Genomic DNA, 24,250 nt, shown 5'->3' with positions numbered 1-24,250 from the left:
ATGGATTGCAGCAAAAATGATTCATAGCGCCCTCCTACTCACACTTTTGTGTCTGAGCGTGGTGTGTCAGCGTATCTGAGGACGGGAGCAGATGTCCTCGACATTCTCAGACTGGGCATCATCGTAACTTTGGTCAAAAATAAAATGGCTTCAGGAAGTATTTAGACCACTTTTTAAATGTATGTATTCATGTTTGTATATTACACAACCCATATTGATGAGGTGAAAACGTGTTTAGTCATTTGGTTTGAATACTTCTATGCACTGCAGGACTATAGCACAAACGGATCAGAGCAGTGATGTGTTCTAAAAATATGACTTTCAATCTAAAACTGTATTCATTTTAGAGGCTACCTATATAAATGTCATGGCTAGTTTTAGTGTTCTGAGTAATACCTTTAATTAAAGAACGTTGCTTACATTACATCACCAAATATTGCATCCTGCAACTAATAAAAATGACATTAAGTGACCACAATATGTTTGTAAGCTGATTCAATGTGACTGTGCAACAAAGTCCTATTAAAATATACCAACTTATAATGACTAAGAAATCACTGCCAGACAATACATACAAAACATTGTTTATTGAAGACTGACACAAAAGGTTAATGAAGAAATGATCATTTCAGTCAGTAAATGCAGTACAATACTCATTTCCAATGCAATCTTTCACTTGATGTTAATAAGAACACAAATATATCTGATGCCATACCAGGATGTTTCCTCGATATTCCCCTCCCTCAAAGATTTGAAATCCTAGAAACCCACCTAATACTAAATAGAAAACAGATGCAGACAGGGCTTGTGTTATAATAAATAAAATATGGAGAAACTGCCCTGCAGTTGCAAAAGGATCACTGAACCTTTACACTAAAATGTAACAGATGTAGATGTTTATGTTTGGTTAAAAAGGTACAATGATGTATCAGTCATTTGTAGAAACCTAACCGTGTACATTAAAAATACTAAGCCAACATAACCGACATTGCTATCATCTTTCACTACATGCTTTATTTTTCAGCACATCCTCGCTCCACAGAACTCTCGACATCATTCATACACAAATCTAACTTTCAACATGAATCCTTTTTGTTGGACTTCCTCTTACCACTTAAGTCAATAAGACATCTAATACTGTACATACAGGTTTAATCAAGTAACTACATGCTTGTTTCTATGATGTTTTCTTTTTTATAAACGTTATATCTTATGAAACGCAGTAGCTGATTTTGAAATCAGATAAATATTGTTTGCTGTCCAGCAACAAAGCACAGAGCTTCTGGCTTTAAAGATGTATTGTCTCTGCTGTCTTTGGGGTGAAAGACGGACATGGGTGTTTTATGGAATTAATTGATGTATCACGTTTATAGGAAGCCCCATGTTCACCATCAGAGTGTGGGTGGGGGCCGAGATGGCGGGGGTCCTGAGGGGCCCGGGGGTACACGAGTTGGGGGTGGACCTGGAGGGGGTTGGAGAACAGAAGGGGGTGCGCGGGAGGGTGGCGTGGTGCGGGGCCCTCTTGACGGAGGCTTCGAACGGGGGACAGAGTTGGACACCAGAGGTCGCTGTTCGGCGGGCGGAGGAGAAGGAGGAGGTGGCGGCGAGGGAGAGTGATGTGTGCGAGGAGGAGCCCGGTTGTTTGGGGTGGACTCCCCATCTTTGACCCGTTGGAAATTAATACAGCGACCCTGCAAGACACACAGGCAGGCGGACGAAGGTTAAACCACAACGTACACACATTATCATTTCAATGCAGAATATAGATTAAAATGCAGTGCATCTTAGTGCAAAATCAATGAGCTTGTAAGATCCACCAGCCAAAGTGGTTTGTGTGAGTCTTTGCCCAGCTCTGCTGACAGAGGCATGTGTGTTTGAGGCCCTGGAGGGCACACAGAGCTGCTTCTGTCTTCTGTCCACACCTGCACCACAATAGCTGTGATGCTAGCAAAGACAGGCACGGACAAAGTCTCTCTCTCTCTCTCTCTCTCTCTCTCTCTCTCCATTTCTCCTCCTCTTCTGTGACTCGGCCTCTCTTGATGCAGAACAGAAAGTGGTTTATGTCTCTTATGTGCTTGACTTGTTGGGATGTAAAGGAGGGATTTCAATATCCCCACAATAGTTAACAGAGGCCCCTTAGCGTTTAACATAATTTACAAGTCAGGGAGAATGGAACGCTTCTCTTATTGTTCTCATTGATGGTTTTCCTCTCTGTTTTTTTGCATAGGATCCTTTTGCACACACGCACAAACTCTTGTCTTGCTCAGTCAGTGTGTGAAGGATGGAGAGTTGGTCCCTGTGTCACAGACCCTTGGTGGTCTGATTATAACACCTTATTAAACAGAGAGGCCCTAAAGTCACACAGGGGCCAATAAGAGGACCCCAGCAGCAGTAGCTTTGTGACTGAGGGGGCCATTGTGCATGTGTGCGTGTGTGTGTGTGTGTGTGTGTGTGTGTGTGAGGGGTGCGCAATTGATTGGGGGCAGCCCGGTTGGGGGGTGACTGCTTTGGTCTTGTTGCCCCGCCGTGGTGAAAAGGCCAGTTTGTGAGCAGCAGAGCAGCAGCACTACACCAGAGAGAGCATATGTACACAATGAGAACACAAGCTCATGAATGTTTGTGTGTGTGTGACTGTAAGCATGCCTCCACCAGAACATATGGCCTGAATGAAACCTCGGCCTCATGAATAACAGAAACAGAGGGAGGGAAAGGTTTGGGGACTGCCTGCAAGAGAACACCAACAAAAAACATCACAACATTGTTGTTGCAGTAGAGAATTGGGTTGATGATTATGTACACAGATGAGTTGCGTGAGAGGTCAGCAATATGTCACTTGTGATGGTCGGTCTCTCCGTGTGCCCTTTTGGCTGTGATGTCTCTGATTGACTTCCCCTGTTGGCGATTGTTTACTTCAAACCCTCAACTCCTTTCTAGGAGAAAAACAAAACCCCTAAAACACCTCCAGCATTCCTCTTCACACCACTCCTCTGTCTAGCCTCCATTTCTCCTTCTGAGCCCCAAGGATTTGCCCTTCCCTCATAAACACACACACACACACACACACACACACACACACACACACACACACAGATACTTTGCGGCCGTTTACAGGGAACCGTTATGTCACCATTATAGTAAAGAAAACGGGAGAAAGACGAGAGAGTGGAGACGCACATGTGACCTGACAGCTCTGCCTGTCACCTCGCATGACAATACAGCGATCCACTCACATACGGAAAATGCTCGATGTGTGCTCACAAGAGTTCACACATTTCAGAGACTACATATGCTACTCAGAAGCACGGAATACTTAGATAATGTCAGGATAACAGAGAGATAAGGGAGCGACTGAGCATTAAATGTCGGTAGTTAGCTTAACCAAATGACAAATATTCATATTATATTGCTCACCTAGCTATGTAGGTAGTTTAGATTTGATCTACTTTAGGTTTTAAGTTATCAGTGTCTGACATTTCTTCCTCCATGTGGTAAATTACCTTTGTGGTGCTCAATGCAGTTAACAAATTACACTTACAAAATTCAACAGTAGCATGTTGTTTCCAGAATCAATGCCTCAGTTGTTCTGGATCAGTAATCCCTAACCTTTTTTTAATCTGATATAGCCCCCTACTCAGGTTGGTTGGATTCATTCACTGTGCAGTCAGCCTATTGGTTAGTAATCACCGCTTGAGTTAAACTGTTTTCACTGAAACTATGGAAGAAATAGTCCGTAGGAAAGCTGTCGACTTCTGTGGATACCAGTGAAACTGTTACTTGAAACAAATGTTGCTGAATCACAGTTCCATGACAAGTGAGCGAACTCTAATCTACTAATGAAAACTGTGTGATACGGTTGAAAGCTCTAAAACGAGTGAGTAAGGGGACCTTGAGTTGATATATTTTGTCTGCAAAATTGGCACCACAAACAAAATAAAAATTGGAGGTGCTGCTACGCTAATTTGTGCTGCCTGTGTGTGAGGATGGTGGCCGCCCTCTGGTCTGGTCTGTGCCGTGTGACGGGCCCATCAGAGCCATTAGCTCTGGGGACAAAAGAAGGGAATCTCTTCTGTCACAATATGGCTCGTGGCCTTTCAACTCCCCATCTGTTTGTGTGAAGCTCACTCGGGGGAGCTGACACATACGTTGCAATGACACACACATGCACGCACGCACACACAGTAGAGAGAGATCGAATGCAAACGGGGAGTGTGGCAGAAACTGGCAGCCACGCTGATGGCCGTTTGCAGAGGCAGCGATGTAGGAGTAATGTGGGGAGAAAGCAGGACGAGCTCCTCCTGAGCTGCTGGTTAACAATCTGCATTGAGAAATCTGATCCAAGATAGTTATCGCTGTGCTTTTTGCAACATTGTTGGGCTCTTTGTAATCCTGTTCTGCTCATCAAGCTGAGATGTTTGACATTACTATTGTGGATAATTTATATCTGTGCCTGCCTTTTGTCAACATAAGAAATCATTGTCGCCTTTCATTTCTGATATGGCTATTAGCACCAATTCTGAATAACTATCTGCTTTCCAACAAAAGTGGATTCCCCCCCTCCCCTTGTTTCTTTCCATGTGAGAAGTGACATTTTATTTTCCTCAGTTAATGACTCGTGAAGGGAGTTGTGGGGGTCATTGTTGAAACACAGCTCCACAGAAAGTGGCTGACAAAGACTCTAGAAACTTCTGCCCTGACAGAGATTAATTGTTCCGTTTAGGAAAAGAAAATCCAAGATGGAAAGAGAGGATAAAACCATTGATGACGACCAATTTTATAGACTCTAGATACAGTAGACACACACATGCTGCTACTGTCACAGAGTAAAGCTGAATCATGCCATTCAAAGAGCAAATCAATACATTTTACAGCAATATGGCCTCTGCTATGAGGGGGGGGGGACGGACGGACGGACAATGAAACCATTTACAACGGAGCAGCTGTTTCACCATGACAACCAGTATGATGATGAAAACATGTCGGTGGGGTTATGGGATGCCGTACACAGGGTCAAGGTTAGATAACAGGGGCCGCTCTGCCCTCCCTGTCCAGTCACACACAGTGATGTCATGATTTAGGACTTTTCAGCAGCAGCCGGCGAGGCCAGTAATATAGCACATTCAACATTTGAGCTGAACTAAAACCTAGCCCGACACAGTTTTTCTACTACAATTATCATTTGAAAGTAGAGAGTGAGTGTGTAACGGGCTATTTGGAAACCTGATAGAAGCAAAGTAATTTTTTCTGGGAGTCACAGGGAATTCCCAAAGTCGAGTACAGAAGAGTACAGTGCTCCTTGTGCGTGAACAATGGCAGCTTTGACGAAGAGAGCGGTATCAGTAGCTCATTGACTCACTGTGTGTGTGTGTGTGTCAGTGTGCGTGTTGAAAATCAGTACTGAGCTGCTGTGTTGAAGATTGTGCATGTTGCTCACTGACACGGGTTGTCTTTATGCAATGTGACAGACACAATGCAGATGCTCAATTGTACAACATACACAGAGGAAAAACACACAAAACCCTTCTGTGCCATCCAACTCAGAAAATGTTTTAGTCATGTTTCAGGAGAAAATAAAAATGAAATGCGACTGCAGTTCAGTGTGAGGCTCACCTCGTCTCCAGCCTGGGGTCTCATCAGAGATACCTGGTCGTAACCTCTCCTGAACAGAGACAACAGAGCATCTAGCTTCCCCTGGAGGACCCAGAGAGAGGCACAAACGGCACAAAAACAATGTCAAAGGGAGATATTCAAATATAAAAAAATACAACCTTAATATGCATTTAATTTTGAAAAGACAATTGCAAAACAGACTAACCTTAATGGGTGAGTACCATCTCCTCTGCTGTGGTGGGCGGCGTCGTGGTTTTCTTGGCTTGGGCTCATACGGTTCAAATTCCTGGTCTGGCATCTTTACAACTGCATTTTTAGGTTTGTCCAGCTTTGCACCTTCCTCAGTGGATCCCTTCTCCCCCCATCGCACCTAGGAAAGCCTCATTTAAAAGCATGTTCTTATGAGTGTTGAAAATGTGTGTGCGTGTGTGTGCATGCATACCTCCATGCGTTTAATGCCACCCACTCCTCTTCCTCCATAGTAGGATGCATCCACTGTGGGCCACCTCTTCTTGGGCATCCCATCATCATCATCCGAGTCCTTAAAGTGAGACTCAATTACATGACACAGTACATTGTCTCCCGAACATACTACTATTAATATTATCACTATTACTACCATATCAATAACAACACTAATAATTAGTAGATTTAGAGATGTATAAGTCTTACTGGCTCTGGAGGAGGAGGTGGTGGAGGTGCTTTGATCACCTGAAGTTTGAAAAAGAAATGCCATGAGGGAACCAAAGACATAATCAACAGTGGTGGGTAGAGAAAAGAAAAACGGTACTCAAGTAAAAGTATTGTTACTTTATAATTACATGTATATTGAATCAGGAAGAAATAAAAGTAACAAGAAGTGTGTAGACAATGTCATGTAAAGTAGAAGTAAAAAAAAGCTTTTTGCAAATGTACTCGATTAAGAGTAGAGTATTCTGCAAAACAACAATTATTAGAAGAACAATTTATTAAATAGAATTACTAAATTAAATGTAACGTGTTACTACACACCAATGATACAAATGACCACAAGTTGTAACTTACCAAAGTGCAGCAGAGAGGCCAGAACCACCACATGAGCAGCAGAGCCAACAGCAGGAAGACCACCAGCAACGATATTAGAACAATGGTGCCGTCGAACTGCACACACACACACACACACACACACACACACACACACACACACACACACACCACACACACACACACACACACACACACAGAAATTACGGGTTGGAGATTAAACTGGATTTAAAGACAATGGATGAGAAAAAGGTGAAAATGAAAAGCGAAAGTACTCACAGCCTCCTCTGATGACAGACACAACAGAGGAGACCTCAGAGAGGAAGGAGAGAAGAAGAAAACTAGAGAACCAAGAAGAAATAGGAAGGGTGAAAGAAAGTTTAATCAAATAAAGGCAGCATGCCAGAGGGACATATCATCATGTGTTGTGTGCGGACTATATACACAGGATGTACTCACACATTCAGTGGTAGTGATGTGAACAGAGCTGGTGATGTAGGAGAGGCCCTCATTCATGCTCACCTGCAGGTAGATCACCCTGCAAAAACACAAACTCGTGACTGGTCGTATCACACGCTTCTGTGCATACCTGCTTGCGTGCACACATTTGCGGTCTTGTTTCGGATACTGTACAAGTTCGCCCAAGGTGTCAAACACATTCCTCCATCTACTTTGTCCATACTTGCTGCCTTTTAAGCACACAAACATGCTGACAGACACAAAACCAAAGTCTCTAAAGAGGTCAGGGAGTTCTCCACCCACAGAAGGAATCTCTTCAGTTTGGATCAGACCCAGACCTCTAATGTGGAAACCACAGACAGTTAAATTACTTCTTATTCTCCAGCTTTCAGTGAGGATATCTGCGGCTTTAACTGCACAAAGATAGGCAGGGCATGGACAAGAGAAGGGGGAAAACATTTGTTTTTGTGTGGGCAGACAGCGAGGTTGATGGAAGCAAAGGTTGTACAGGATTGAGGTTTGAGTGGAATATTTAATTGACAGGTTATCTATAAAGCTAAGGGGACACACTGCAGGTGAATAGGGTACAACAAACTAACAAATAGATATCACCATGAAACTTCCCTAGTTTCTTATTTACATTACGACAATTATGTTTGTATTAGAAGTTTTCTGAAATGTTATGTTTAAATGCGCAAATGAGGTATTATCTAATGCTAACCTTTTGTGAATTAAGGACAAATAGAGGAAGTGTAGTAAAATAAACACCTAAATGTGTATTTAGTTTGTTTTCTATCCACAAGCCTGAAAGGAGAGATGTTATGGTAGCAAAACAGCCCAAACTCTCAACATTTTTGCCTGTTGTGTCTTGCCTTTAGAACAAAAACAAGACATTTTTGAGGGTGAAAAACACAGACAGCTGGATTGTTGTTATAGGTTTGGAAAAGAATGGAGAAAGGCTTCCTGTGCTGTTCTTATGGTTTTCAGGGGGCAGAGACAAGGGGGCATTGAGCTGTGGGTTTAGATTTGAGGAGGGGGCGACAAGTGGGAGGTCACTGCAGGGGTGGAGAGGGGGGGGGGGGGGCGCAGAGGAGAGGAAACAGAGTGGGGGATGGTAGGAGGAGTGCCTTTCCTGCTCTACATCCCTTCAGCACTGTCCCTCCCTTCTGAGAGCCCTTCTTCCCTTCCTCAATCAATGACTCTGTTTTCGCCTCCTCACCCCCTCCTGAATCCTCTCCATACCACTGTAGCTCGTCTCATAACTCATGCTGACACTGACTTCAAAAGGGGGAAATTGGCGGTGCAGGTGCCACTCATCTTTTCTTCTACTTCTCACCCCCCCCTTTCCCATTATATGGTCAGCCTTTCTTTCAGTCAGGCAGGGGACGCGGTGCTATCAGCTCCTCTCTGACAGATAGATCTCAGCCCCTATCAATCATTAATCTGCCCACTATAGATGTCTTTGCCCCGTGTCTGTCTCTGTGTGTGTGTGTAAGAGGGGGAGCTGCTTCCGGAAGGCTCCCAGTCAACATACATTTGTGTGACGGCAGCGTCAATGACTTCATTATTTGCGACAAGGCTTGGGTGGAACAGGAGGTGAGTGAGGATCTTTGGGGTTCTGGTGAATAGGTAATGCTGGGAGCTGGAGTCCCTCAGACTTCATGCACAGACTTTACAACCCCGAAACAGGAAGCAGTTCACCTATAATGTAACTTGACAGTTTAAGGCTGCAGCTAATGATTGTTTTCATTATTGATTAAGTTTGGTCAATATAAAAGTGAAACATTTGATTTGTAATCTGTATTAAGAAGGGATCTCTATACTTTTGGTATAATCAGCTCGTTATTATAAGTGTCGTGACCATTGTTTTTGCCTTTTATTTACTGGTCACTCAATGGTTCTGCACCGGACAGATGCTGTGATGACTGACTTCAACGTTTGAGGTTTAAAGTTCATACTTGACCTTGAAAACAGCAGCGTGATAAAATACATTTTTAACGTCTACTTACTTTGTGTTTAATTTTGAGCGACTCTATCCACAGAGGAAGTCCATGAGACGACGTTGAAAGCTTCAGAAAGATCATACAAGCATTTCTTTTGACAAGATGTCAGTGTTGGTGCTGTTACCTTAGTCTGTCTGTGTTGTTAGGTTCTTTTAATAATGTGTCTTATCCACCAGGCCTTTTTTTTTTAAAGATTATTACAACTTAAACAACAAAAGAAATCATGAGAAAAGTCAATCACAGGTTAACATCATCCGAGAAGCATCTAATTATGTTCTTTCTGTCCGAAGGTAATAAGTTCTCCACATTTTAAAATCTCCGATTAGAATTTTAGCACTGTTGCCTGATAAGTTATAGATATAATAGATATAAATATAGTTGGTGATTTAACATTAAACATAAAATCTGATGATCTTGGGTGATGAGATGGAGGATTTTGTTGAGAAGGAAACAGGAAAGGAAATAATTTATTATATCGAACACATGTTTAGCCTGTACGGTGACACTCCCTCACTCACCTCACTACATATTTCCACGTCTATCTGCACATTATTGCACCACAGCGCATAACTCATAAGCCAGCTGTTGGCCTCTTCTCTGAACCCTTCAGCCATTCACAGCTGACTTCCTCTTTAGGGTGATAAGGCAGTGCTGACTCTGCTCTAATGGGTTTCTGTTACATGGAAGGACGACTCCTTCAGGCCCCATTGCAGTGAGTAATGATGATTTTTGCTCTGCTCTCAGGAGGTACAGCCCAACCTGCGACAAAGCCACTCTGGCAACAACTATTGCTGGATTGTGAATTAGGGGAATTTACTTTTCTTCCTAGTAGGAAAAGCACAGGTGTTACCAATAACATTAACGATCATAGCTGATTGGGGCACTGAGCCATCGCTAACTAAATTAGTTTCACCTGTGCTATGACAAGTCAAAAATGTCTGCCGTGAAAAAGGTCAATTGTTGCTGTCTATTTGTTAATCCATTTATATTCTGTGAGTTACAAATCCGTGTGTCACGTCTGTTATAACGTGTGTGAGTAAAATAATACTCTATGTAACAGACTCTTATCTTCCTGCTTCCCATCTCTGAACAGTACTTCCCCATCAAAGCAGTACTTTTCACTGGCAGACAAGACAAGCTCAAATCACGCTAGAAATCTGAGTGACAGCATAAAGACAGATGATGACTGGGAGGTGTCTGAGGCCGCAGGCCGGAGTGTATAATTATGCACAGGACTGCAGGCAGTGGGGACAGGAAGGCTGCTGGGCCTCAGTCCTCGTCGAGCTCAGCCCACAGCATCACTCTGTCTGCCCCGCAAGAAACTTTTGCTCGGAAACACCAGGAGCGAGGCTGGAAGCCCTTAGAGGAAACTTTACACTACCCCGCCGACTCCCCTCACACTTTTGTTCTCCCAAAGTGTCAGACAGAGATTGGGATACATCACACAGCACGCAAATACACAAACACACACACAGTTGCGAAGGTCCTCTCCAGCAGGCTCTCATTAAGTCGTGTTCCTGGGCTCTACTCCTGTTGTCCCCTTGTGATTGGTGTCTGGCTTCGTTAGCTGTGACAAACACTGATTGATCACAGACACTCAATGACTTTGGCCCTAATTTGTTCAAGGACAGCATTCTTCTGTGTCCACACAAAACTTGCGTGCGGCTGGCAAATATCTGGGCTCAGAGTGTTATAGCTGAACATGAAGAATTTGGCAACTGGAGTGATGGCCGAGTATGAGTGTGGGGGTGAAAAGGCAGTGAGAGCCAAAAGAGATGTGCAGCTTACCTCCCAACCTCCTCTACGACAGGAGCAGTGCAGAGCAGGAAGGTATCTTCTATTCCAGATGGTCTTTCGTCTGCGCAGGGAGATACAAAAATCACACTTTATGTAGGAGAAATTGTAACATCTGCAGCTAAAAAAAGGTTCCCATATTCTTCTTAAATGCACAAACCAAACCAGATTATGTAGTAAAATGTAAACGTGTGTGTGCTTGTCAGCAGAACTTACCCACAGTAAGTGTATCATTCAGTTTGAAGCTGCAGAGGACCTGGTTTATGTTTCTGGCATGGAGAAAGCCATTGCCTCTCACCACCACCTGGAAACTCTCTGAGACACAAAACAAAAAAGCAGGCACCTTCAGAAATGATTAGCAATATGCACACTCATGCATAACAATTGTCCGACACATATTTTCAGCTGTATGCGAGATGTAAAAGATTCAAATCTGTAAGTGAAAGAAGATTGCTGGCAGGCATTCCTTTTCTCTGATGTGCTCAACTTGTGCATACCTCATTACTGTTTGTTTATATCTGTGTGCTTGTGCGTGTATGTGTGCAAAGACCATAACAAGCTCCAATGGTGCTAATGCTTAAAGTACTACTATTCACAAATGTGTGCTGTGCAGTAGCCAGAAGGTGTGTGCGTGAGTGTGTGTGTTGTTGACCTTTAGTTTCTCCCAGGCACTGTTAAAGCGCACTGACAGAGGCTTACCGGCATATGCTGGAGTGTCTATGTGGCTGCTACCCAGCATATGTTAGAGAGCGGGGAAAAAACACTTGCTTAAAATCACGCCTGCAGGGCTGACAACAGCACAGCACTGTCAAAGTAGGTCTGACCTTACCTATGGCACCATTAACACATGTCTGTATGCATCTGCATGTAACATGGTGTACATACTGTATGTGTGCACTGCCTTCGTGTTTTTCTGACGAATGGGTCTGCATGTCTTCAGTATGTGCAGGCATGTGTTTGAACGTGCATATTTGTGCGTGTGTGTGGTCTCTGGTTGTGCACTGAGCTTTCCTCTAGCATTATCCTGGCTAATAGGAGTGAGCGTTTGCCACACCTTTAACATTTAAAGCTTCAGCGTAAAGATCACTGGATAAAAACATCACAGGGTGTGGGTGTATATGTGATAGTATTTCCTTAAAGGTCAGACAGGCTGCTTTGAAAAGCCATAAATACAGATACACAAGCGGTAGTGCTGAGTGGAGAAAATAAACATCACTTTAAATTTCCCTACCCAAATTTACAGAAAACTAAAAGAGTTTCAAACTGCAGATTGGAGGAGATCCAAGAGGAAAAGTGCTGATGTACAAGACAGATGGAAATTGAGCTGTCACAACACAAGCACAAGTTGTATTTATTACATATAGGATGTAGATATTAGATAAAACATATTACTAAACAAATTGCATTAGTTTGTACAGAAAGTGCAGATATCCAATCTCTGTCATATCAAATATCCTGCAACTGTGCCGATCTCATACAACTATGTCTATCTGCAAGTCTGTGCTTATTTACAGATGTTCAGTAACTTGCAACTTGTCAGTACTGCTCATGTCATTTCTGTAGCTAGACTCACATACTGGACACATAAACCACCCGATTAACCACACATCTCATTACAGACAGCCTAATCATGTACTGTTCACCATGCCCCATGCCCCATGCCTTCTCCCTCCTCTTGCTCTAAGTTTACTGTAAAACATAACCACAACAACCAGAGCAATAAATTACAACTATTTATTATAGTACAAGTTGGATTGTATTCATTTTCATATAAACTGATGCTTTATGTGGTTTGCAGCCACAACAATGTGCAACTTAATTGGAGGTCTTAACATTAATTATTCCTAATGCTCAGCGCCGTGGCTGCTTAAGTAGTCATCCCCCTTTCACACACTGTTACCATCAAACAGCATGAGCTGTGACAGGGCGCTATTGCACAGTAGTGTTCATTTTGTCAGATATATATATATATATATATATATATATATATATATATATATATATATATATATATATATATATATATATATATAATTTTAATCTTTGTTTTTTTATTATATTATTCAACCTCATCCTGTTTTTGTTTTTTTTATCAAGTTTAGTTGACTAAAAGTCAGGGCATTTTAGTCTCAAAGTAAAACACAACTATGTTAGTATACATTTCAATCAATCTTATCCAGCCAAAATGTCCCCTTGTTTCTTTCTCCCATTTTTAACTGTAACTTAAGTGTTGGAGCCATAATGCTTAGTTTAACCTTTATCAACACGATGGATATCTGTATACACTGCACACGCACAAAAACACACAACTTGGAAAAGGTACATGGCAGATATTACTCTAATTGTGAGACTGATTATTATTTTTATTTATTATTATTATTACTATTTTAAAAGTAGAAAACAATTTTTTTATTCATCAGCAAGTAAATGGTACATTGCATTATAACTACATGTAACAGTTTAACATCTAGCAGAGAATGTTCTTCAAATATTTAATCCTAAATCAGAGTATAATTCCTAACCAATAGGTTTACTAAAGATGGGGTTTGTCAAATACACTGTATGTTTTATCCATCTAATCTTAATAAATCATTGATATTGATGGGTATACAATAAAAAACTGAACATCTGACACACACACACACACACACACACACACACACACACACACACACACACACACACACACACACACGATGGGCTAAAAGGTCAGTGCTGTCAGACACATGGTGGGCAGGGACTGGTGGGGCCCTGATGACATGTACAACACATATGCTTCTGCCCTCTCCTCTCCTCTGTGGTCACATGTCAATTTACATCTACACCTGAGCGTTTGACAAGGATGAGATTTGTATGAATGTGTGCAACTATACACACGTACATGCATGCGTGTCTTGTGTGTGTGGCGAATAGGGGCTGCGGCTTGTCCGAACAGCGGCTCTTCAATCACGTTAGTGCGACGGGACAGTGAAGGGCAGGGAGGGGCGAAGGAGGACGGAAGAACGGGAGGAAAGGGTCAGACGTTAATGAAAGCAGCAATCTCTGCTGTCATGTTAGATCTAAGGTACAATTCCCACCGTCCTCTCAGTGTGTGCGTGCGCGTGTATGTGTGTGTGTGTGTGTGTGTGTGTGTGTGTGAGGGGAATCAGTGCTGTCATGTCTGATAGTGCGGCCCAACGTTCACTGTCCAGTCTGATGGCCTGTTTGCAGGCAGCTCGGTCTGGTCACTTCACATCAATGTGAGGGACATGTGTGTACGTGTGTGTGTGTGTGTGTGTGTGTGTGTGTGTGTGTGTGTGTGTGTGTGTGTGTGTGTGTGTGTGTGCGTGTGTTGGTGTAAAGCATGTCTACTATGTGAATATGCAGGCAGACGGAGAAAGAGACTGTCACAATACCTATGCAATATGTCAGTATGTAAGTACATGTAAATGCATCAACATGGATGGATGTGGGTAGAAGGTTACATTCAAACCTCTTGGGAATCTTGTCAGTCACACACTTTTGCTAAATTGAGCTTGAGAATAACATATCACATTATGCTGCAAGAATAAGATTTGAGTAGTGGACAGAAGTGCCTGTTATTTCTCTACAGAAATGTAAAGCCACTCATAAGCAAAATATATAAGCATTGGATGTAAAGAGCTGCAAATTATTCATACACATAACAAAGGGTTTGCTATAAGCATCCTCACATTACAATCTTTGCCCCCCATTAATTAGGTCAAAATCAGGTCTTGGTTTAAGCGGGTCCTTGGTTTCTTAGTTCACTGACCATTAGGCTGTTCATCAATCGAATAATAAATGAGGCTGTTGGAGGATATTTGTGCACATGTCGAATGACACACTCAGGCTCTGGCAACAAACCAGTAATTATCCCATGAGGGCAAATGTAATTCTTTATTATGCCTTCCTCATTTTTGCCCTTTCAAGGCAACATTTTCATTGCTCTAAAAACCATATCTTCTCCCCTCCTCTATCCTTTCCATAAACTTTACCGTCCATCATATCCCCTAATGGATGCTAATCTTCATTGGTTGTCCTGGTAGCACTGCCGCAAATGCACTCTCTTAAGTGATTCCCAATAAGGTCATGTCAAAGCTCATCCATCCTGCTGGATACACACAACAGCTCTCTCTCCCCGTCTCTCTTACTTCCTGAAAATGCTGTCCAGAAGTAAAAGAGCTGGACATAGAAGAAGAGGTGAGAGGAAGGACAGGGTTGAATTTTATTTAACATATACGATGTGGCAAACTAGGCCAGAGGAGCAGCCATGCTTAAAGTATCACGGCTAATTCCTCTGACCAACACCCGCCCCCCCCCTCCTCTTTTTTGCACACACGCTGTGCTGAAGCGGCTATGCTAATTTCCCCCGGCCGTGACTGACAATACGTTCTCTGTCACTGCACGGTCATAAGCGTCCATGCGATTACTCAACCTCATGTTCCACTCCAGCGGCTTTAGATGACTGTCATCAGACACAATCACACACCGTGACTACCTAGTGTCGTAACAAGGAGGGGAAGCCCTTGCACCTCACACCTCTTACCTCCTGCACACACGCTGGACGGCTCGGCCGCTAGAATCTCAATGCAGGACTTCTTGATGATCTGAGTGATCAGACAAAAGGAAAACAACAGTCACAAGACAATTTAATAACATATATTGTGTGTGTCTCTGTAGTGTGGACGAGTCTGTATACATGTGCTTATTTATGTGTCATACCGAGTCAATGATTCCCCTCAGGGCTTGGAAGCCTCCCCATACAGGAAACACATGTTCCACGGTGTCTGCAATAGTTGCTAGCTAGAAAAACATACAGAGACAGAAAGAAAACATTGTTTTTGCTTTTGTATGTATTAACAACATCTTCAATATCCTTCTGTGGATCTTACCTGAGTCTGGTTGAATTCTTTGACCCCTACACAGTAAACAATGGCTCCCATAGACCTGGCCCTCTGTGCCTGCAAAGAAAATAACAATTAAACCAAAAACAGTGAGCTTTAAAGAGACTCTAGTAGGCTTATGGAGCCAAATACATCTCCTAAAAAGCACAGATTATCTCAGTCCACACGGTAGACATGTTAGACTGGAGCTAGACAACATGATGTACATTAGCGCTGAAGTACCAGAGTTAAAACACCACCACAAAGGTTTGTTAAATGCCAATTAGCAGCATGTGTCAGTTATTGGCTATGCCTTTGCACAATTAGTGTATACATTAATCTTCTACTTGTATTTTATATTATCCATAGTGATCAACATTATTGCACTGTTTTTATGATTTACTATTCAATTAATTTTTAATCACCTTACTTTGATCCATCTTTGAAAGGTATCTAACAATGGAGGACTTTACAAATTGTCCCAAGAACAACATTAGAATTACCGCCTCGTGGCTGTACGCATCTATATCTGTCCAAAATGTCATCACTTCATCATTTTATCCTATTAGACATTTGTGTGTTTTGTAAGGTCAAAGGTATTTCCCACCTTTGACCACCATATTCTAAATCAGTCCATCCTTCAGTCTAAGTGTTCCTGAGATATTGCGTTCACAAGATTGTACGTACATATGTATGTTTGGCGAACCCAAAAAACATAATAGTGCGGAGGGATACAAATCCACAGGAATGAGTGAGCTTTTACCACTTGTGTTTAGTGTAGTTATGTGAGCTAAACAAAGTAACACTTGGCAATAAATAACTAAATCTTAATTCTTTAAAGTAATGTATGTATGGAGCCCCAATACAATTTGCAGGTGCGTCAATCAAATCAAAACTGTGAGATTACTTGATGTCATTAAATGACCTGTAATATATGAAAATCAGAAAGAGAATCAATAAAACAGAACAGCAATAACAACTTGAACCTAACAACCAGGAATAGAAAGGACATAGAGCACAGTAAACAAAAGGTTTCCACATACAGTAACAAGATCCACCCCTCTATAATCTTACCTCTCGCTGAGCTGTGTCAAACTGCCACTCATTCAGTTCTCCATCCGTCAGAGCGATGATAACGCTGGCTGTCCCTGCAGAACACAACACTTTCAACTTCTCTGAAACAATGCACTAAATGTAGGCTAAAGTGATGAGCATAATTAGACAGAGCTTACCCTGCTTCTCTTGATGTATCTGCGCATTAGCCTGCAATTGCAAAGAAGACTTTAGACTGTGATTCTGAGCCAGTTAAATTAACTTATTCAAAATAAGACGGCTGAAGATTGTTAAGTGCTCTTTTGGGAGGGCATCAACATGAACCCTTCTGACACTTGATTGGTCTTTGCTCTAGATTTTTAAATGTCGATGTCATCTGGAAATTTTGAATCATGAACCACCCAAACATGTTTCTGTTGAGTAAAAACAAAAAGAGCTAGACTAAGGTGAAAGTGTGGAATCATGATTCGTTTTACAATGCCTCGCTTAAAGACCCGTTCACAAAGCTCAGCAGTTTCAAGAAGCAGCAAGTCATTCACGGTCTGAGCCACTCCTCATACTAATCTAATTGTCCCTGGTTCCAGCTGCCAGGCTCAATTAATCCTCAGTGGAAATTTTCCAGAATAAATTCTTATAGCGAAGACTACACTGGTGTGATTTAGGCCATGTGTTGGGTTATCAGTCTCATCCTTACCATCTCCAGGCCTAAGTTCATAAATGTGTCTCCTCCAGGGATAACCGTTCTCAGAGATCTTAAGCCTTCAGTGATGGCCTCCCTGTAGTGCAAACAGACAAAGTACACCGGAAAGAAGCTGCTTTTAGGAAAAGAGATTAAGAAATATTCACAATACAGAAGTTAGAACTTGAGAGGCAGAGAGAGATATTGGTAACGCTGGATGAGATTTGTGTTTCATTACATCTTGTTCAGAAAATCCAAACCAAAGTTTAACACAACAAGAGAGGAAATGTGTAATACTAGAGAAGTGTAGTGCAGGGAGGAAGAAGAAATGGTACAGTTCAGGTGTGCTTCAGGTGCGGGCATTACCTGTTCTCCGTTAGCTTCAGGATGATGTTTCCTCGCGTGGAGAAGACAATGAAGGACATTCGCAGCATGGGGCTGCAAACACACAGTTGTTTGAAATTAACACAGGCAGAAACAGAAAACATCCAATTGAATGACTTAACCTGCTTGTACCTGATAAACTTCTCCGCCAGCTGCTCCACAAAGGAATAAATCTCTATCCATTGATTCTTCACACTTCCAGATCTGAAAAACAACAAGAACACAACCTTACAAAGGACGGAAATGTGATGTTGCCACAGATGACTAATTATCATCAGCCACAGCCAACACAATTTTATTGAGTCAACTGCAGGATACAGAGATTTATTGCCATGAAATCTGGTACAGACAATCTTGTTACCTTCGGGATGATCTGTAACAACTTTTATGATCTCTTTGATTTGTCAAAAATATTTGGTTTATGGCCATTACATGCGAAACTCCCATCAGCTTCAGCTGTACTTTTGTGATCAGTGCTAATTAGCTAGTGTTAGCATGCTAACACACTACGATCGTAAACATGTTATACATAATGCTATACTAAACATCAGCTTATTAGCAATGTCATTGTGAGTATGTTAGCATGCTGACGCAAGCAAACTCTTGCTAACACTAACGTAAGAAACAAGTAAAAATAAAACCTCATCTATACCTTATTCAAATGATTCAACACCACTTTAGAAGGTAAAACCCTGCAATCTCACAAATAATTAGTAAAAATATATATCCATATCTGAATAGGGCCATCACTTTTCGTAGGTTATGATTCAAAAGTAGTTTAGGTTTAGTAGGACACGTACAAATATGTACAAACTGGATTCCACGGCCATGAACCGTAACTGCATTTGAGGACATTCCTCTGGCCACTCAGTCACATTCCATTAGTTTACACTGTAACCTGTGAGCGGTGAGCGCTGCTGGTTAGCCTACTACATGCTGTTGTGTACATGACAGTGTCCTTAATGAAGACCAGTCCCAGGGGGCTGCTAATGGGGGCTAATTGCTGCTGGGCCAGAGGGTTGAGGTTAGACATGGACAGATGTAGCAGTCTGCCTCTAGCAGGGACCATGTAGAAGGCAGCTGGCCTGTGTGTCCGTGTCCGTGTGTGTATAGTATCTGTGTTTGTGTGTTTGTGCATGTGTGTGTGTGGCTGTGAGGGAGAACAGATGGACCCAGTGAGCACAGCCAGTCTAACAACAGGTTGGCGGTCGACAGAATGAAAAGGCTGCAACATGAACAACAGAGGGGCGCAAAAGTAACACTCAGCAGGGGGCAAATGTGAGTGTGAGTGTCAGACTGTATATGGTGAGTGTCTATTGAAGGATGCAACATCAAACAACAAAAGGCAGAGTGTGTGTGTGTGTGTGTGTGTGTGTAATAGGGTCATAAATAGAGTGAAAGTCTGAGCTGCTTAGACTCACGATGCCTCTTTTGGACCTCTCTTTAACCAGTCGCTTCCTGCTCCACTTATCTTTGCCCCTGGAAGGGATGGCATGATAAAAGCCCTGATCCAGGAGGAGTCTCCTGGGGAAATAACTCTCCCACTTAAAAAAAAATCTTTATCTTATCTTAAAGGTCACAAGGTTTACTGACACACACACACCCACACACACACACACACACACACACACACACACACACACACAACAAAAGCAGGACAGAAGGAGTCTTAAAACACTGCTAAAGTAAAACATGTTTAAGTCCTTAAAGTGTTCTCTTCACCAAACTGAGAGTCCTTTTCTACGTGTGGAAAAGACCGTTTAATTATTTGATCGAAAATGAACGGGTGAAGTTTTTGATTAATTGTTTAAGGCAATCATCAAGTAGCTTCTCAAATGTGAATATATGCGTTTTTTTCTTCTTCTTTTTTTTTACATTTTTCATCTTGTGTTCAGACAAAACAAGCAATTCTGAGACATTACCCTGGGCTCTGTGCATTTCTCATTAATTCCTGAAATATTTGGGAATAAAATGTTATTAAATTAATCAGAAAAATAATTGAGAGATCATTATCACTTATAAAAACAATCCCTTCAGACATTGTATGAGTGCATTTAATTGTTTTTAAATACTGCATTAGGAAAGCTCTTCAATTCAATTAATACACGGAAAACACACTGTATTTGTACTACTTATATCAAAAGGCTACAGACCTAAATCACTGCCATCATCCAACCAATTCAGCAATTTGTCTCGACCTTTCTACCTTTCTGTGCAGGACATAATCTCCTGTCTGTAAGAATTTGATCAGTGAAAACTAATCTCTGTTCAGAACCCGTCCAAAAGACACAACACCTATAATTCTATTTGTGGGCAACCAGATAAAGAGGAAAGATGCAGCCCGGTATTTGGTGAGGGTCAGACCTGGAGTGTAGGAATGTTTTTTTTAATGTTCATTCTGTGTGCTGAGATGCGTCCAGTGGAGCATACACACATTCTCTACCCAGCATGCCTCTTAACCTTCTGGACAGTGAAGCCGAAGCCAAACATGTGAGACAAACAGTGAAGAGGTGAAGATCAGTGTAGACACATAAAGACATCCCTAATGCATGATTTTGCTCCTTTTTCCAACACTGAACATTAGATTAGGTCACTGTGTGGCATTTAAGATCTGAAAAACAGGTAACAAATCGGTGTCATCTCAGGGAAAAAGAGCAGAAGCATCCTGAAGGCTTGCTGAAGCATGCAGGTCCAGACAGTCAAACAAACAGAGGCGTACCAGAGGCTTGGCCATCCGTGACATGCCACACTCCCCTAGGCTCCTCCGAAACTTTTGGAAGCAAAGCGTAAAGACTGAGGAGCGGCTGACAGATGTTTGCCGTGGACCTCTGAAATATAATCAAATGTGTCGAAACCAAAGTAAAATGTCACTCAACATGTCCAGCTCATAGGTGGTGCACATCGGGCAACTGAGGACATACAGCGAGCTTTTTAAAACCGTTATCTCACCGTATTTCCCAAAATGTTATACACATACCACAATGTTCAACAGCTTCACCGCTAAATCACTGCTCTCCCGTTATTCTTTTGACATTATAACCCATTATTCTTCTACAAAAATAGGACAACAAATTCAACCGTCTTGTTTTCTTGTTGTCATTTCATCCCTCTCTCCCTCTGCTCTCTTAGCATGTTATGACATGTCTGATCGTTTTGTGTCAACAAACTTAATCTCACCCTGCAACTCAGGACAGGATAGTGCAAAAATGTTCTTTATAATGTCTGAGCAGCTATGAACAGCAACACAGTCTGAGACTGCAGAGAGCTCATGTGTCGACAATTACTGGAATGGTCATGCCTACACAGCCCAAAATGTGGCAAAAACATACCATTATGAGAAGTCAAGTATGTTTGTTGGAGTTGTGAGGTGGCTGAATATGCATTCCTCTTGGTTTACAACTTGTGCCACCTAAAAGTCCATTGAGTTCCAGGTGCTAAAAAAGCGTTAGAAAGATATTCAAAGGCTGATCTGGGGTTAGTCTGAGAGTTGGTATTAATGTTAGAAAAAGGGTTATGGGCATCGTGGTGGCCTAGAGGTCGAAGAGACATGAAGTAATAGCAAGGTCTGGGATTCAAATGAGGGCTTTTGTCTTCCTTTCATGCCTCATTTCCTGTCAACCCTCTACTGACTTATATCATATGAAGACAAACAAGCCCAACAATTCATTAAGAATAGGGTTACTTTTCTAAAGATGCAGTAGTACCACTTTCATATATATCATTTTTATGAAAGGCATACTTTAAAAGTTGTATTTGATTTTATTTGGAAGGTTAGTGTCTACTGCAGGTGGGACCCTGGTGGAATTAAAGAGCCTGTTAAAAAGGCAGAGCGAGTTAAACTGTGGACGCACACTATACAAAAGAGAAATATTTGTCATAATCCAAATGTTGTTCTTACAAATGTCTTATAACTGATCTGTGAAGTAAAAATAAATAATGTATTAAACCAGTGATTAATCATTCCTTACAATTTATAAAACATGCCTTAGAAATTCGTGCCATTACACATGTTTTCTGGTGTTTTTGTTCCATAAAAACATCAACCTAATCGGGTTAAAAATAAGTCTAACTGCCTGCAGAGAACAATAAAGAAAGGACCCTGCTTCTGGTCACTACATGACCGGTTCAGGATACAATCGGCCCACAGTAGATGAAGAGAATAGTTTGAAGGATCACCAGGCCACACAGCACTGCTGTGGGGCTGCAGCTGCAGCTGTGTCCGCAGGCGTCATCAGCCTGAAACTCTATCCAGCCTGCTCGCCCTGCCCACATCCCGTGGGTAAAAACTCAATCTGTTTGCTTCTCCACTTTGAACCGGACGAAAAGAAAAAAACGCATGTCCCTATCTCAGGAATATCCTTCCTACTTCAAGTACAATGCTTTTAGACTATATGTGCTAAAAGACAACGTAAAGAAAAGATAACAATGATGGTTTAAATGGTGTTGGAAGTGCTCTCCGTGATCCATTAAAATGTTGGACTGATTATGTGATACACAAAGCAAATTGATAAAAGCCGGACTGTCGAATTTACAAGCTCAAATTTGTAAGTTACTTTTCTTTAGCACCGTAACAACAACAGATTGAATCTGACTGATGCGCTCCGCGTTTCCAAACAACTGGGCGGTTGCATGGCAATGCGCAGCGATGGGAAAGTAACAAAGCCGTAAATAATATCAGACACTCACTTGTCCAGGACAAAATAAAGGTCGAAGGCGCCCTGACAGGACCTCTCCTCCTCCTCCTCCTGTTGCTCTCCCTGCAGCTCTCCTTTCACAGAGACATCGAGGAAGAAAATTCCCAGCAAAGCCAAGGCGAGGAACATGCGAGTCTGTGTCCTCGCCATCTTTCCCGGTTACTGTTGACTACACCAGTACTGACAACTAAAGATCTTCACATTTTCTCTCTTATCATCTGTTTCTGAATCGACTTTGTGCGTATAACGCGTTGTTTTCTCGGTGTTCCCTCCTGCTGGGTTGGCTACAGGAGTGTTGTTCAGTTTAAGCCGGGCTCTCTAAAGTCTTGTCTTTCAACTGAGAAAAAAAAAATGCACTGAAGCAGGGCAGGATGGAGGAGAGGAGCGACACCCGAGGAGAGATACAAAACTCCACTTTCACACAGACTTTTTTTTTGTTGTGAAACATCTACTGTCTGGGTGGGATTAGCCTAAATAAATTTGAGAATGAGGAAAAAAAGTCTGCCTTGTTTTTGGTTTTCATATATTAAATAAGAAGGCCGTTTTTAGTGTGGTCAATGCTTTCTTGTCATATTTAGTAAATCCATCATTCTGTACTTTACTTTGAATAATCCGTAGTTTGGTTAATATGTCTCTGTTTACTGTCAAAGGCATTTCGCCCTCAAATGAAAAACAGAGGAACTGAAAAGACAATTTAATTATGGGGCCTGAATGCAAATCGACCCATGCCAGGATGTGATGTTGAAAGGTTTTCATAGTGTTCTTGAGATTATCATCAAATATCACAGCCCAATATAATGTGGGGAAATGTTATCAGACATAAATATTATATTTTCCAGCCTGTATAATGTAAATGTAGGCTACAGACATTTGGAGTGTGCCCGAGGAGTCCCCAGCGAAGGCTTTTATGTGTTCCCGCTTTCTCATTACAGAAAGTTGGCTGGATAACCAACTACCAGGACATTTATCCAAACCAAAGCTTTGATGCAGAATAATCCATTAAATGCTCATTAGACAGAAACATTTAGATTATGAATAATGCATTTGCCCAGTGGCAAACCCACACCACCCTGCATCATGTCATGTAATAGTAGCCAATTTTACAATTTACAATTGCTCAAATTAGCGAGGACAAGTTCCACCACTCGTGTACCTCTCGTGTAGCTGGACTTATTGTTTACAGAAATGTGAAAAACAAATCCCACATTGCGTGTATAGACTATAGTCTGAATATCTGTTGGGCAAAGAACAATTAGTGGAGTGACTTTCATAAAAAACCCTGAGAGACAATAAGTAGTCAGAATAGCTCCAGGCTCACATTTTAATGATTTCCATCTGGCTGGCACAGGCTTGTGTTGGCTCTTGATGTAGTTCTCTAAACTCAGGATTTAAGGAAATTTGGGGCTTAAATTGTATAATTTATACGCAGTAAAGACACAGGGAACATTATACTTAAAACGTTTCACACTTAAAAGGTGAACATTTTACTCTTGTTCATATTTGGTGCACTCACAGTCAGTTGCATGCTGTATTGGATGAACAACCAAAGACCACCATGTGCATTATTGTTGAAATTCTTATTCACTGAAAGGACTGTAAATCAGATGAGGCCAGAGATAATTTGCCAAGGGACAAAATTAAATGCGTGTGCGCGCGGATATGTGCGTGAGC

General features: G+C 41.9%; 1 protein-coding gene across 1 annotated transcript; it reads right to left on the bottom strand.

Annotated features, from left to right (window-relative positions):
• Positions 1-570: 570 nt before the first annotated feature.
• On the bottom strand, positions 571-22,911 carry antxr1d (ANTXR cell adhesion molecule 1d). The gene is made up of 18 exons (XM_029449394.1): positions 22,572-22,911; positions 18,018-18,089; positions 17,868-17,939; positions 17,517-17,598; positions 17,002-17,032; positions 16,844-16,917; positions 15,779-15,847; positions 15,609-15,689; positions 15,433-15,493; positions 11,103-11,201; positions 10,881-10,950; positions 7,090-7,168; positions 6,652-6,747; positions 6,280-6,318; positions 6,050-6,148; positions 5,813-5,977; positions 5,608-5,688; positions 571-1,691 (listed from the first exon to the last, which is right to left on the bottom strand). The coding sequence occupies exons 1-18, from the start codon at positions 22,727-22,729 to the stop codon at positions 1,392-1,394; spliced, it is 1,728 nt and encodes a 575-aa protein (XP_029305254.1). The 5' UTR covers positions 22,730-22,911; the 3' UTR covers positions 571-1,391.
• Between the last annotated feature and the right edge of the window lie 1,339 nt (positions 22,912-24,250).

This window comes from Cottoperca gobio, chromosome 15, assembly GCF_900634415.1.
Source record: "Cottoperca gobio chromosome 15, fCotGob3.1, whole genome shotgun sequence".
Lineage (NCBI taxonomy): Eukaryota > Metazoa > Chordata > Actinopteri > Perciformes > Bovichtidae > Cottoperca > Cottoperca gobio.
This window is presented reverse-complemented; position numbering and strand designations above follow the sequence as displayed.